Raw genomic sequence first — 16583 nt, 5'->3', positions numbered from 1 at the left:
TATTTTCATTATACCGGACAATAAATGGACCTGCCTTCCTCTAAATAGACACACTATCTTCTAAGGCTATTCACTATATAAAGACTCTTCGAAATGACAGCCCAGAATAAAGGTTGTCAGAGCCTCTGCTTACAAGAAATCGAAGCGGCCCATAGAGAACTGTTTCCTAATAGATACTTTAACTATAGCCACTCTTGTTTGTTTTAGAGTCCAAACCAGGTATTATCTTTTAGAAATACACATTTAATGAACATTTGTATACAATCAGGGACTAATTTGCAATGCTTTTCTATTCATTTTCAGCCACAAGAAAAGACCATAGCAGTCATCATTAAAAATATCCTTCCATAAATTACTTTTATTTCTCATTAAATGAGCACAGAGTCATTAGCATATTAATAACAGATATGTTTATTATTACATATCCATCAGTGCGGCTTTCAATACCACTTGAAACATGCATATCATCCTAGAGACGATCAGTTTTCCAGTGCTTCTTATTTGATACACATTACTGCAAAGCCATTATAAATTACTGAGGAGGTATTTGGTTAAAAAAATAAACAATAAATCATACTGCCCATACAAATCAACTCTTGTTACTAGACAAGAGTTTAACAGTATTTATATGGTAATTCCTATGTTAACTGGAAAACATCATGGATGTATTGCCATAATTTTCTTTTTACACTGGTGCAACCTTGAATAATTTCTGCAGATAGTTTTATAAAGTCATTCATTATTGTAGCAGGTAGTTTGATGCAAAGATTGTACTCAATTTATGAAAGTCCAACAAATCTCTAAACATTTTAAATTAAATCAATTATCAATGAAAAACCCACTGACACACATAATTTTTTGAAAATTTGTTTTTTTGAAATTTCTATACTTATGGCAGTAAAATAATTATCTCAAATTAAGGCACTAAAAGGGCAATGCAACTCCCACTGAAAGTGTTCTAAGAATAATTTACATTTCAAACAGTGCATACATTTCTTATATGTTTGTTAACTTAATGTCTTTATCACTTAAAACCACAAAGAAATACATTATATAATTACAGAAATGATGTACCCCACAAAATGCTTTTAAACTTGGTTCTTTTGTACAGTTAGTTCCTAATGTCTCTAGTAGTAAAATAATATGGCTTGGCAAAAATGCATAGATTAAGTGTAATTTTTTGTCTTTCCCATTCCCCAATCTACAAACTTGCTGAAACATATACAGTATTGTAAAGCATAATGTAAGATATTTAATTTCTCCTTCAAGTCCATCACAAGCAATCAACAGTAAGGCTTTTTAATTCTACAGTGAGGGCACTGAAGTTCAAGCAATGTCACTGTTTTCTTAAAATAATTTTGTAGTCTTGCAAGAGCACAAAAACTTAAAATGTCATTTAAAAAACAAAACAAAACAAAACAAAAAACTTCAGTTTGTCTCATTTTGAGATATTTTCTTTACTCCTTCCATGAGCTGATCTTGATAGTGATGGCCATTCCACTTGAAAGTGAAAATTCCTTCCTCTCACTCATATGAGGAAAACTGCATTCTATCACAACTGACAGGCGTTTTCTTAGAAATTCAAAAAGGCAGCACCTTTTTAAAAAAATATATCTAGCTAAGCTTTCCCCAATTGTATCTGCATTACATAGTAATAATTAATCTAATCTACCTGTAGGCAAACCCGCAATAATAATAAAAAAAACCCTTTCAGTGTGCTTTTGTGCCAAAGCAAGGACAGAATAACAGCAATCTTAACCCTGAAGCCTGTGATATTTGTGTCAAAGAAACAGCCTGTCTGCTCTGCATGGTTAAAGAAGCCTGGTTTATCAGGTAGCATCCCACATGATTCCACAAGGCAGTAGGTCACATGGTTAACTGTTGGAGGAAAAAAGGGGGAAAAAAATCTGTAATTTAAGAAATACACTCAGTTTAAAAATACAAGAAACAAAAATTAGAGGGCTGGGGGTTTGGTTCATGAGTACAGAACTTGCCCATCAGGTGCAAGCCTGTGAATTTGACTCATAACAACTCGGGGAATAGGGGGGAGGTACATACATATTATCTTTATATAAAATAATCAACAATTACATAAAACTCAAAAAATAGGGAAAAGGAAAACCATACTTAAAATTATCTCCTTTTTGCTTCTACCCTTTTTTAAACATATTTTTTCACTCAGCTATACCCAGATGGTTGATATAGCCTTCTACTTAAAGAGTGATGTGATAAACTAGAGTTATATGTGACTGAGAAATATGTAAGAAATATGCTATGAGTCATTTCAAAGATCTGGTTACTGACAGGACAGAATGAAGGAGAGATTTTTTACTTGCTTGAAAGATGTGGGTAACATAAGCAGAGACACAAATCAGTGTTAGGTATCATCTTCTATATTCTAATGGCCCTCTGCTCTAGTGATTACATCTGAAGGGGTGTTGGTAGTTGGTATCAGAGAAAGAACACATACTTTAGAATAGGACAAAAACTGATTCCAAATCTATAGGCTGTGTGACCTAGTGAAAGTTCCTTTATTTCTCCCATAGAAAACATTTAATTATGTACTGTAACTAGTATGTTAGGTATTTTTGAAAACATTTCATTGAAAATTTAAAAAAAGGGACTTAACTGAAAAGTTTATTTGTAATACCATCTTCATCAATAATACCAAATAATTTTAATTTTCATAGTTAAAGAAGATGAGGAAAGTTTCATATAACCTTATTTGCATTAAAAAGGTATAAATTACTAGGTATAAAAACATTAATGGATAAATATGTGCTTTGTACATCAACTTATGATAGGGCTGGGGTTGTGGCTCAGCAGTAGAGCACTCGCCTAGCACGTGTGAGGCCCTGGGTTCGATCCTCAGCACCACATAAAAACAAACAAAATAAAGGTATTGTGTACAACTAAAAAATAAATATTATAAAGAAAAAACTTATGACAATAAAATTTGACACAGAACTAAATATCACATTAATTAATAATATTAATTTTTAAAATGAATCATAGAGTAACTGTGAGTCTATGAAGACCTAATTATAAATGATGTCCTCTGTAGTGAAAAAAATGAGATTTCTGATTTTAACAGAGACTTTCACACTGTTAAAAAGGTTAACATTTTAATCCTTACCTAGTTTTTCCAGATGTATTTTTGACCACTTTCCGGAAAGACTGATTTGCAGTGGATCTTGTAGAAAGTGTTCGAGGTGAGGCACGAACAAAACCAGATGGTGGATTTTTAGGGATCTTCTTTACTAAATGAGTTACCCATTTTTTTTGTTCATCCTGAGAACATGCTAACAGCAGCATATCTCTTGCTGATGTTACATCATAACTTACTATATTAAAAAAAAATAAGCAAGCACAATTAAAACCATATAATATTAGAACCCCAAATCTAGCAAATGTGTAATTTTTCATGTTTGTATAGTTTCAAATTAAACAACTATGCTTAATTAAGTTTGAACAATATATTCCTTTTTTCTTTAATTTAATTAAGGCTGAACTTAATTAAAAACAAACAAAGCTAGTAGCCAACAGTCATAAAGTAAGAAAAATAAAGTAAAAAGCAGAAGTGAAATAAATATATTTATAGAACTTAAGTTTCTTATCTTAAAATAGCTGTCTGTACTCTATGTTTTCCCTTTAGGTTCCCTCTGATTAAACTGGAAGGTATTTTTGTCTATGATACAGCATGCCGGTCCAGGCAGAGAAAGCCAGACAAAAGAAGGTAGGCAACAGGTAAAAATTCACAGAGGAATATAGTGAAACTCACTCTATAACTCTTCTCTCCAATTTAGGATAATTTCTTTCTTTTCTTTTCTTTTTTTTCCCCAGTACTGAGGATGGAACCCAGGGGAGCTTTACCACTAAGTTATATCCCCACCCCCTTTATTTAATTTTTTTAGTTAGGGTCTCGGTAAATTGTATAGGCTGCCCTCGAACTTGTGATCTTCCTGACTTAGCCTCCCAAACTGCTGGGATTGTATGCATGCACCACTGTGCACCACAGGATAATTTCTTAATAGTTTTTCTTTTGTACAAGAAATTGAACCCAGGAGTGCCTAACCACTGAGTCACATCCCCAGATCTGTGGCTGGCTTTCAATTTGTGATCCTCCTGCCTCAGCCTCCCAAATTGCTGGGATTACAAGGGTGCACCACTGTGCCTGGCAAGGGGGTGATCCTCTTTAAAAAGAAAAAAAAGTGTACTTAAAGCTAAATCTGTAGCTGTAAAATTATACCTGCAATGTTTCCATCAGTGTCAAAATAGTACTTCTCATAACCTACCTTTTCAATGCGATATAGAACTCATTATTTTATTGGGACTAAATTTGTAAAAACTAATTATCATGCTTTACCTTTACACGGAGAAATTAAGTCTTCTTTCTTATCTAAATGATCTCTGTGGCACTTAACATGGCATCTTCGACACTCTAGGGCAGGGGGTGGCTTAAAAACATGCCAGAGAGGTTTGGCACAGGCCTCACAATTGGCAGGAAAGTGGTAGAGGGTAGGAATGAACTCATGGCCTTTGTGATTTTGGAAATTAGTTTTTTCAGCTTGCTGTACTGGTTCCATCTCAACATCTTTTCTACATTCACCTTCATTTGCATATAGTATCTACATTCAGGAATAGAGAAAGAAAGAGAAAAAAAATCTTAATCTGTAAATAAAAGTTGCACATGTATAAAAGCAATGGCATATTTTTACACTTATTTCACAAAACACTCAGTACTTAGGTAAAAAGAGCCTTTTAACAATTATAATTTTAGGGCTGGGGTTGTGGCTTGGTGATAGAGAAATTGCTGAACATTGTGAGGCACTGGGTTCAATCCTCAGCACCACATAAAACCTAGGAATTAAACCAGAGACCCTGCTTCTAATAGAAGAAAAAGTAGGCCCTAATCTCTTTCACGTTGGGTCAGGCCCCAACTTCCTTAATAAGACTCCTGTAGCGCAAGAATTAAAATCAAGAATCAATAAATGGGATGGATTCAAACTAAAAAGCTTCTTCTCAGCAAAAGAAACAACCTGTGAGGTGAATAGAGAGCTTGCAATTTGGGAGCAAATTTTTACCACTCACACATCAGATAGAGCACTAATCTCTAGGGTATATGAAGAACTCAAAAATCTTAACATCAAACAAACAAACAATCCAATCAATAAACGGGCCAAGGAACTGAACAGACACTTCTCAGAAGATGATATACAATCAATCAATAAATCAAACAATAAATATGAAAAAATGTTCAATACTGCTAGCAATTAGAGAAATGCAAATCAAAACTACTCTAAGATTTCATCTCACTCCAGTCAGAATGGCAGCTATTATGAAGACAAACAACAATAAATGTTGGTAAGGATGTGGGGGAAAAGGCACATTCATACATTGCTGGTGGTACTGCAAATTGGTGCAGACAATATGGAAAGCAGTATGGAGATTCCTTGGAAAACTGGTAATTTGACCCAGCTATCCCTCTCCTCGGTCTATACCCAAAGGACTTAAAAACAGCATACTACAGGGACACAGACACATCACTGTTTATAGCAGCACAATTCACAATAGCTAAACTGTGGAACCAACCAAGATGCCCTACAGCAGATGAATGGATTAAAAAATGTGGCATATATACACAATGGAATATTACTCAGCAATAAAAGAGAATAAAATCAGGGCATTTGCAGGTAAATGGTTGGAGTTGGAGAATATAATTGCTAAGTGAAGTTGGCCAATCCCTAAAAAACAAATGCTGAATGCTCTGATATAAGAAAGCTGATTCACAGTGGGAATTCACAGAGCATGGGAGGATTAGACAAACTCTAGATAGGGCAAAGGGGTGGGAGAGGAAAGGAGGGGACTTAGGGGTAGGAAAGATGGTAGAATGAGATGGACATCATTATCCTAAGTACATGTATGAAGACACGAATAGTGTGAATATACTTTGTATACAACAAGAGATATGAAAAATTGTGCTCTATGTGTGTAATATGAATTGTAATACATGCTGTTGACATATAACAAGTTAGAATTTAAAAATAAATAAAATAAAATGGTGAGACAGGGGAAAAAAAGTTATTGTGTCCATTTACAACTCAAAATATTTTTTAAAAATTTACAAATCCATATTTTTACCTGGAATATTTTAGGAATTTCTTCAGTTTCAGCTCTGTACACATCTCCTTGAGTTACAGGTCGAACATGAAACAGCTTACTAAATTAAAAATAAATATAAGCCATTATTAAAAATTCATTTACAGCAAAGAACATCCAGGTGGCAAATAAGCAAATGCAAAGATATTCAACATCGTTAGTCATTAGGAAAATATACTGTTAAAACTACAATGAGCCAGGTACAGCAGCACACCCTATAATCTCAGAGATTCAGGAAGCTGGGGCAGGACTGCAAGTTAGAGCTAGCCCAAATACCCAGCAATTTAGCAAGACCCTGTCTCAAAATAAAAATAAAAAGGGCTGGGTGTGTACCTCAGTGGCAGAACACCCGTTGGTTCAATTCCCAGTTTTCCACCAAAACCCCCCAGACCAAACAAAAAACCCTATAATGCATATCACTATCAAAAATTTTAGAACAAAAATAACAACAACATCAAATGCTGCAGAGAAATTGGATCCCTTATACAATGCTGGTGTAAATGTAAAACTACAGTACTACTCAGAAAAAGAATATAATAACTTCTTACCAAACTAAACATATACTCAACATATCACCCAGTGATTACCCTTTTGGATCTTTATTCTGGGAAATGACAATTTCTATCTATACAAAAATTTGTTTGTGAATATTCATAGTTGCTTTATTCATAATAGTCCCAAACTGGATACAACACAAATAAATGGTTTAAAAAACTGCATCTGTATTATGGCATATATTCCTCAGTATCATTAGGATTGATTCCAGGACCCATTTGCAAATATCAAAATCCCAGTCCCCTTATATAAAAAGGGTATTTGCATAAAACCTATGCACATCCTCCCATGTATCTAAAATAAATTCTAGGTTACTTTTTTAAAATTTTTTTTTGGGGGGTAGAGGAAGCACAGGGGATTGAACCCAGGGGTTCTCTAATACTGAACTACCTAGCCCTTTTTATTTTATTTTGACACAGGTCTCAAGAAGTTGTCCAGGCAGGCCTAGAATTGTGATCCTCTTGTCTCAGCTTCCCAAGTTGCTGAGATTACAGGTATGTGTTACCATGCCAGTTTAGATAACTTGTAAAACCTAATACAATATAAATTGTATGTAGATAGTTGATACATTGTATTGTCTAGGGAACAATGGCGAGAAAAAAAAATCTGTACATATTCAGTACAGACACAAATTTTTTCCTGAATATTTCTGATCTGTGGTTGGTTGAATCCTCAGATGCAAAATCCAGAGGGTCACCTGTACAACTCAATAACCATAAGAAACATCAATTACAAGTACAATTTATTTCAAGGTAATTATGCTGAGTGAAAAAAATGTGAGTGCAAAATACTTGATTGCAAAATATTTTAGTTCATTTATATAATATCCTCAAAATGACAAAATTATAGAGTTGGAGATCAGATTAATATTGCCAGGGACCAAGTAGGTAGAGGGAAAAAACTGTCTATGATTATCAAAAAAGGTGTCACAGGGATCCTTGTGATGGAATTATTCTCTATTTTGACTCTGGTAGTGTTTTATATAAATCTATGAGACAGGGAGGTAGATTGCAAGGAAAGAAGTTAATTATTTGGAAATAACATGATTTCCTATATAGAAAAGCCCTGTGAAATTGATTTTAAAAATATTTTTTAAAAATCTAAAAATAAAAAAAGAAGCATGGTTAGAGAATTCAAGGTCAATATATAAAAATGTATCTAGCTCAGACTTAGCTTTAAAGAAAAAAATAAAAAAATAAAAGTGCTGAAACAACCAGATACCCATGTGGGGGGAAAAAAAAAAATCCCTGACTTCAACCATTGCTTTTTACCAAACACAGAAATTAATTATAAACTTAAATACATAACTTAAACATAAAATGTGGAACAGTAAAGCTTCTAGAAAAAAAAAAAAAAAAAACAGGAAAATACCTTGCCTCTGGGCAGGCAAAAATTTCTTGAACAGGATATAAAAGGCACTAACCATTTTAAAAGCTGACACATTGATCTTTATTAAAAGACACCATTAGGCTGGGTGTGGTGGCACATGCCTGTAATCCCAGTCGCTTGGGAGGCTGAGGTAGGAGGATGGAGATGCGAGTTCAAAGCCAGCCTCAGCAAAAGCGAGGTGCTAAGCAAATCGGTGAGACCCTGTCTCTACTGGGAATGTGGCTCAGTGGCCAAGTGACCCCTGAGTTCAATCTCTAGCCCCCCGTCCCCCTAAAAAAAGATACCATTAAGAAAATGGATTGGGGGGGGGGGCTGCTTTGTAGCTCAGTGGTAGAGCGCTTACCTCGCACATATGAGGTACTGGGTTCGGTCCTCAGCACCACATAAAAATAAGCAAACAAAACAATAAAGATAAAAAGAAAACTTAAAAATAAAGAAAAGAAAATGGATGGGTAAGCCACAGACTGGGAAATACTTGCATAACATATTTCTAACACAAGGTTCTTATTCTAAATACATGTATATATATTCAGAATAATATTTATTTACATATATACAATAAACCAATCTCAAAAGGATAAGCAGCCCAATCAAAAACTGGGCAAAAGACTTATAGTTCAGAAAAGATATAAAAATGGCCAACAAGCCAGGAATGGTGATGCCTGCTTATGGTCCTAGCTACTTGGGAGGCTGAGGCAGAAGGATCATTGTCAGCCCAGGAATTCAGGGTCACCCTGGGTGACACAGTGAGAACTTATTTCTTAAACAAACACTCAAAAAAGATAACACACAAAAAGATTTTTGATGTCATTAGTTACAAAGAAAATGCAAATTATAACAATGAGCCAGGCCTGTAATCCAGCAGCTCAGGAGGCTGAGGCAGGAGGATCTTGAGTTCAAAGCCAGCGCCAGCAACATAGCAAGTCCCTAGGGCAACTTAGTGAGACCCTATCTCTAAATAAAATATAAAAAAGGGATAGGGATGTGGCTCCTTGGTTTATTGCCCTGGATTCAATTCCCAGTACCAAAATTCAAAAAACAATGAGGTAGCTCCATATCCACTAGAATAGTTGGCCACAAAAAAGAAGTCTGACACCGTCAAATGTGACATGGAGCAACAAAATGTATACCTTGTAAGTAGATATAAAACAATAAAATCATTTTTGAGAAATATTTTAGATTTTTAGAAAGTTAAATACAGATCTATTCTATAACCCAGGATTCTATTCCTATCTTATTTACCCATGAGAAATGAAAACATGTATCAGTAATTTTTAGTACTTGCTCAGTTCTACTTACATCCTAACCATGATCAGATTGACAAATATTTAATTCTGAACAGAAGTAATTCATTTAAATTTACATTTCTCTTGAATAGCACCTATTATTTCACTTTGAATTTATGTTGTGTTACATGTTCTACCTTTTCTAGTACCAGTCTCTGAGCTCCTTAAATATGGAACTTAATTATCTTTATAACATACTATTGTTCCTATAGAATGAACACTAGGAAAATAAAAACTCTATACTAAACATGTTTCTCTGATATATTACTAAAAAAACCACAGGTATGTTAATAATCCCTCTTAGTAGTGATCAAAGAATTCCATACTTTTTAAAGATACTCTGAACTCAAAACTACCAAATGCTTGAAATAAAAAATTTGTCTTTCAAGTACATGAATTAAGTACACAAAATTTTCCTTCTCATATTGTGCCAAAGATTTCATACAAAGTGAATAAATTTAAGTCTATTAAAAACAAAAGTAGAGGGACTGGGGTTGTGGCTCAGTGGTAGAGCACTTGCCTTGCACGTGTGAGGCACTGGGTTCAATCCTCAGCACCACATAAAAACAAACAAACAAATAAATAAATGTAAGAAAACAAAAAACAAAAACAAAAGTAGATAACATTGTTTAAATAACATATAATGCAAAACAAGTCTAAAAATAAATTTCATATGTTAATACTCAAGTAACTTAAAATTCAATCAAAGTCAACTTACTCTATGTCCAATACCATAGATGGATTGGATTGTTCCTTATCTTGTTCATCATTATAGAACAAAATTTTTTTGCTGCTTACGACAACATACTGCAATCAGAAAAAGGGAGAAGAATTATAAGAGTAACATTAGCTTGTTTTAAAGTGATAATTGTAACATTTGCCATTTATGTCTAGACTATTTTGTATTAATCTAAAACCAGTGTTAATAACAGAGCAGTTAACATAAGTTTCATGCTTCAAACATATTACAAAATATCAATTAAAAAAAGTAGGTATATATTACCTGTTTCTTCCAGCCATATCTTTTGATATTTCCTCTATTTGGTACAGAAAGCCAACCTTCAATTCTTGATTCTAAGAGAAAAAGCATATTATATAGCAGTCAGTGTTAAATTGTAAGTGAAGGAAAAACTATTTTAAGTTGTCCTATAGCATGCAGCAACAGGCAACTGAAAATGGCTAAATGAATAATGCTATAATTCGCTCTTCATGCTTCAGTCACACAAATCAACTTTAATGGCCATACAAATATTGCAGAAAAAAATTCCAAGCCACTTTTCTCATCAAATGGACATTTAGTACTCAATTACAAAAGTATGAAGTAACAGTATCTGTAAGAGCAAGGCAAAACTGGAATGGATTGCAGCTTAAATGGGACATAATATAGAACACTTTAAATCACTTAACATTCATATAAAAATACTTAGCAAAAAGAAAAACAAAAAAAAGAAAAAACTATGCAGCAAGTGGAACAAATCAGAGCCATGATTTACACAAGAAAGAGCAAGCAAAAGTACAGAAGTGTCCTATTACTCACAGAAGACAAGAATAGAAGATAAATAAATAAGGAATGCAGGCAGAATCAACTAGATATAAAGAATAAGAGATAAGCATTTTATTTGTTTTCTCAGTGCAATTTTCTGATAAACTTTCTGGCAAAATATTCACAACAATTTTAATTCAATTGTCCAAATTCTACAAGCAAGTTCAAACTAGGTGTGAAGCCTTTTAAGTTCACAAACTTAATAAACAGAAAAAGAACACAATTAAACTGATCAACTGCTAATATTTATATTAGTTTCTGTGTACCATAAATTCTCTATTTCAATCAAGGCCTTTTATATGATAATTATTGCTATTTAAATAAAACTAATGTTTATCAGAAATAACTGGGGGATAAAGATGATTCCATTAGAAATTACTATTTAAATAAACATTAAGTATTTTCTTATTTGTCATATTCAAAACATGAAAGAACAAAAAGGCAACCAATTTTAAAGTATGATGCTATAATGTAATTGATTGTATTATGGCTCAAACCATGATCCTAATGGGACCATGTATTGTCCCTCTATAATACAACTTAAAAGCCGTAAAGCTCAGTCTTGGGATAATAACAACAGATGACATTTACTGAGTTCAAACCCAGGCTAATTTCTGAGCTTATGTTTCTGCAGCACAATGCTAGTTTGTGTCCCCAAACAAACCCTTGCAGTTCATTGAATAATGGTAATGTTCCTCCTGTTCCCACTTTTCACCACATAGTTAATGTCTCCAAATTTTGTTTGTTAATCTTTCATATAAATTATAGTTATTATAGGAAAAAATAAGAAAACTGAGGTTCAAAACACTTAAATTCTCTTATGCAACTTTTTTCTTAAATTGCTTCTATTTATCAATTATTATTTTGTTTCCTTGTGTAATTTCTTCATAAGTTTTGTAAGAGCAGGGATCCTAAAACTTGTTTCATGTTTTAGGATCCCTAACACACAAAGAAGGTGCTTGACAAATTTGTTGATTATTTTGCTATTCTGATTTTTATCTAAATTAGCAATTAAAGACATGCTCCGTAAATACTGGTTACAATTTAACAACCAAACAGGCAGTTTTATATTAAATAAAATGTAGAAGGCTGCTGGTCATATATTGATCATTCATAAATACTTTACCTTACAAAAGGAAAAAAATTGTTGCTAGGAAGATTTTCCACTAATAGTGCAAAAATTGCAGTTTTTGTCTTAAAGTATGGTTTGGAAAACATTAAGTTGAACAGTAGCACAGTAGTTCCAATGAAAAGTAGTGTTAATATTTGATGATACAAATAAAGCTGATTAACACGTTATTCTTTACTGAAAATAAAGGCCCATAAATTTTGACCTTTATACAAAATTGTGTATTCCTAAATATTCCACCTCCTGCAAAAAACTTCTCTAAGAAAATCAATGCCCAAAACATTTATGCTTTTCTGGATTAAGGTATGGGTCAGGAATTGAACTAAGCTCAGTGATACATACTAGCTTCTCTTGTTTCCTTTCTTACTCCTTAGATGCAGATTAACATATTTACTAGTTTTTATATATAAAGACCTCCTCTAAATCAAGACTCAGTATAATCTAAGTGGCAATCTGAAGGTAAAATGCTATAAACTCTATCTTTCACATAACAAACATAGAATTTTGTTTCTCCAGATAAGTGAAAGAAACTCATGCTGAGAACTTATTATTCTTTTTATTGCAGTATGAATGCAACCCAGGGCCTTGTACATGCCACTCTACCACTGAGCTACATTCCCAGCCCAACACTGAGAACTTTTAAGTGTAGATTAGCATCAACATTTTGCTACAGAAGTACAAAACAACCTGGCTCCAGGTTTTATACAGTGTATTTGTAGAACAATTTTAACTTACAAAAAATTAGATATTTATTATTGCAAAATCAGCAATTGATTCTTTTATTCAAATAAGAGATCCTAATTATATGCAAATCAATATATAATATAGTCAATTTAAACATCAAAGCTAACCTCTGAAGACTACCAAAGTGATTACTGGGATAAACCACATACTATTTAAAAAAGAGAGGAAGAGAAACATTCTAAAATATTTTAATTATATACAAAAGTAATATAAAAAAGAAAATGAAAATAACTAATGTTCAAGAATTCAGATGCACTGAATTCAGAGACTTTCATATATTCAAATACTTGGAAGCACACCAAGCAATCCACCAATCTAAGGTTCCAAAGACTGAGATCAAGATGTATTAAAAAGAGAATGATGCAGATAATTCCTAAGAGATAATGAATATTAATGGTGTACTTTTGCCAAGTGTTTTTGTATTTCATCTACTACCTTTTCTTTAGGTAACTAGGTCAATGGTTCCCAAAGAAGGAAAGAGAAAAGAGGAGAAAGTAGAGACTGTTATCACATAAAAATTTTTGTCATTTAGACAAAAGGCTAACTATAACTTTATGGGTGATCTTTACATTTATACAGTGTGCTACGTCACAACCTGCCACAGAATCAAGAGGAGGATGAGACATAAAAAAGAATTAAGAGAATGTAAGTATCTTCAGTTATAAGTCAGAGAAGGCATACTATTTTTTTCCCCTACGATTTTTGGAATTGAGAAACTTAGAAGATTTTTTTTTTTGTGGGGGGTGCTAGGGATTGAATCCATGACTTTGTCCATGTAAGGCAAGCACTCTACCAACTGAGTTATATTCCAGCCCAAGGAGAGACTTAATCTGTAGTTAGTGTCAAGATGCCCACTGAGCAAATCTACAAGAGGCTGATTCCTAGATGTAGAAGATAATTAAATTAGAATCTTTATATTGAATATTAAATCTTAGAGAAATCATAAAAGACATAGTATTAGTTCATTTACCAAACTACTCAAAAAGTCAAATCATTCATTTCTACTTCTAATATGAAAACTGAGGTTCAAGACTGTCAGATCTTTGTAAAGTTTCAACATTAAGAACACAGTGACAGGGAAAGGGCTGGGGTTGTGACTCAGTGGTAGAGCACTCACCTAGCATGTGTGAGGTGCTAAGTTTGATCCTCAGCACCACACAAAAATAAATAAAGTATTATGTCCAACTACAACTTAAAAAAACAAAACAAAACAAAAACCACCACAGTGATGGGGAAAGAATTACCTAACTGGCTTGTTTTATAACAAAGGAGAAATGCTAGCAGTACTTTTGTCTGGAATTAAAAAACCTGAAAACAAAATCCCTGAAAATACATTAATATTCTAAGTAATAAACAGAATAAAGACAGTAGAAATATTTAAATTCTCTTTGCTAACTGACTCCTAAATTAATTTGGATTCTAAAATCTATATGGATTCCTAGCCCAAATCTGCCTTTGAATTTAGCCTTCTCAATATGCCAGGATGGAGAATAAAATTCATCACCTTCTTTGGAGGTCCCATCAATACATCTTTCAATTCAATTTGTCTAATGAAATGTCTAACCTACTAACCTAAGACAGAGAAAACTCAGGTGCACATAAAATATTAACCAGGTTACAGAGAAATGGGTAGGAATAAAGAAAAAGTTCTGGGGCTGGGATTGTGGCTCAGTGGTAGAGCACTCGAGTAGCAGGGTGAGACCCAGGTTCGATCCTCAGCAACACATAAAAATAAAGGCATTGTGTTGTGTCCATCTACATCTAAAAAATAAATATTAAAAAAAAAGAGAGAAAAAGTTCTAGTCAATATTTTAACTGACATTGAATAGAGTTAAGAATCCCTTTAGCCCATAAATATCTTGGGGTTAACAAAGAGGGAATTAAACTATAATTTCAGGTCAAAAATTAAAACAATGTAGCCAAAAACCTCTAAAAGTCATGTTTTTACTGATGATTAAAACTAACTTTAGAAATATATTTAAAAAGCTGAAGCTGGAGGTACTTGTTAAACCTAAAGTGATCTTCCTATAATGTGTTTCTCAAGAGGTAGGTGATTTCAGATAGGCAAAAAGTGGAAAACAGAAGGAATTCCTTGACAATTAGAACAGGAAATATTCTTCCCCTGCTCTTCCTTTTCCAGATATCAGAGTCTGGGCTAGTAAAACCAGCAAAGAATGGGGCAGGGATCACATGATATGCAAATAGGAATTGAATTCAACTTTCCAGTTGGAGTTCCAATTTCTGGATCAAGAAAAATAGTAAAATTTTCTAAATAGTCCATCAAATTTCTTCTATGAAATTTTCAAAAACAAGCAATGTATTATCAATAGAACCCTGATAATAATTTATGCTGTTTTATAAAATCATCTTATTTATGAATCACTCAGGAAATACACTAATTAAAGTCTATTTTCAAGTTTAGGTAGAGCAAATTTCTAAAACCCTGAACTTGTGCACATGCATATACACCACACACACACACACACACACACACACACACACGTAAATGTTTTAATATTTACAACCCATTCCCTTCATTTCTACTATAATTAAGCCAATAATGAAGTTGTGTTTATTTTTAATTGGATGTCATTGGGAAAAAAAAGAAGACAAAAAAGTTTGAAATCTTAGCCACTCGCTTCTGCCTTATTTGGTTCCCTATCCCTTACTGCATTTTATTATCCCTCTTATGTATTTCTCCAAATTTAAAATTCAACAAAGTCATATTTAAGTTTAATACTACTACATTATGTAGGTTTTTATATATAGCTGTTATGGTTTTTATTATGAAGTACAGTTAGTTTTAGCATGAGAATACATAAAACATCAAATAGCTGCTAGTCGGAAAAGTATAATTTTTAGGTTTCTACTCAGGTGGAGCTAAAATTTTTTAAGCCTAAGACTGCTTATGACTGTATTTTATAAAATGCACCTAGTATATAATTAGCATATGTCTTGGCTATCAGAAATAATTTCTTCTTAAAAATCCATGGACAAAATGAGATAGAAAACCAAATGGGTTAAAAAAAAATTCTATGTTAAACCTAAAGTGATAAAAAAAAAAACCTGAATGGCATAACAGAATTATTCTTACCTGGAAGATTTCCATCAGTTTCATCAGCACTAGGAAAACTAGCAACACTAGTAGAATCCGAAAGATCCAAAAGTTTAGCTCGTAATTGTTCAATATCACTCTCTTTGCTAGCCAACTGCATCTGAAGTTCATTCCTATGTGTACATTCTTCTACCAATTGCTATTTTTGAAAAATATCAAGATAATATCAAGGTCAAGTAATTTCCATCATTAAGAATTATAAATAAAAGTAATCTAAACTGCTAATATGAAAAACTTACTATAAACCATGAATATTTACTACTACAAATTTTATTTTATTCTTTTTGAGACAGGGTCTTGTTATGTATGTTACCCAGGCTGGCCCTTAACTTCTGAGCTCAAAAGACCCTTCTGTCGCAGCCTTCTGAGCATGTCACTGAATATGGCTACTACCATATATTTTGATGCTTTTCTCAGTAAAGCAATACTAGGATAAGCTGCTTTTCTCCTTGCTTTTAGAAGAATTTCTGAAGTTTTTTTTTTTTTTTAACATAAGGAATAAAATATGTTAAAGCATTAGGAAATGCTTTTCTGGCTCCATACAAATTAGTTTAAAATGAACAGAAAACTTCTCCAGATGGTTGAACCATAAATGATGGAGTCAGTTTCTCAGTCTGTGTTTTTTATCAGAGATCATGTTCATAATTTTATGTTATTAACATG

The 16583-nt window shown here is 33.0% G+C and overlaps 1 protein-coding gene across 2 annotated transcripts in view; it reads right to left on the bottom strand.

Moving 5' to 3' along the window:
• Positions 1-331: 331 nt before the first annotated feature.
• Positions 332-16583, bottom strand: part of Rock1 (Rho associated coiled-coil containing protein kinase 1) — a 156541-nt gene continuing 140289 nt past the window's right edge. For both annotated transcript variants that reach the window (XM_027942917.2, XM_071602872.1), the window contains exons 27-33: positions 15900-16059; positions 10393-10463; positions 10108-10196; positions 6142-6220; positions 4367-4628; positions 3137-3344; positions 332-1878 (exon numbers count right to left, since the gene is read on the bottom strand). In XM_027942917.2, coding sequence (XP_027798718.1) covers positions 1875-1878; positions 3137-3344; positions 4367-4628; positions 6142-6220; positions 10108-10196; positions 10393-10463; positions 15900-16059 — 873 coding nt within the window. In that variant the 3' untranslated portion in view covers positions 332-1874. The remainder of the gene's footprint in view (positions 1879-3136; positions 3345-4366; positions 4629-6141; positions 6221-10107; positions 10197-10392; positions 10464-15899; positions 16060-16583) is intronic.

Source organism: Marmota flaviventris, chromosome 16 (assembly GCF_047511675.1).
Source record: "Marmota flaviventris isolate mMarFla1 chromosome 16, mMarFla1.hap1, whole genome shotgun sequence".
Taxonomy (NCBI): Eukaryota; Metazoa; Chordata; class Mammalia; order Rodentia; family Sciuridae; genus Marmota; species Marmota flaviventris.
The sequence above is the reverse complement of the archived record's forward strand: the minus strand, read 5'-3'. Positions and strand labels throughout refer to the sequence as shown.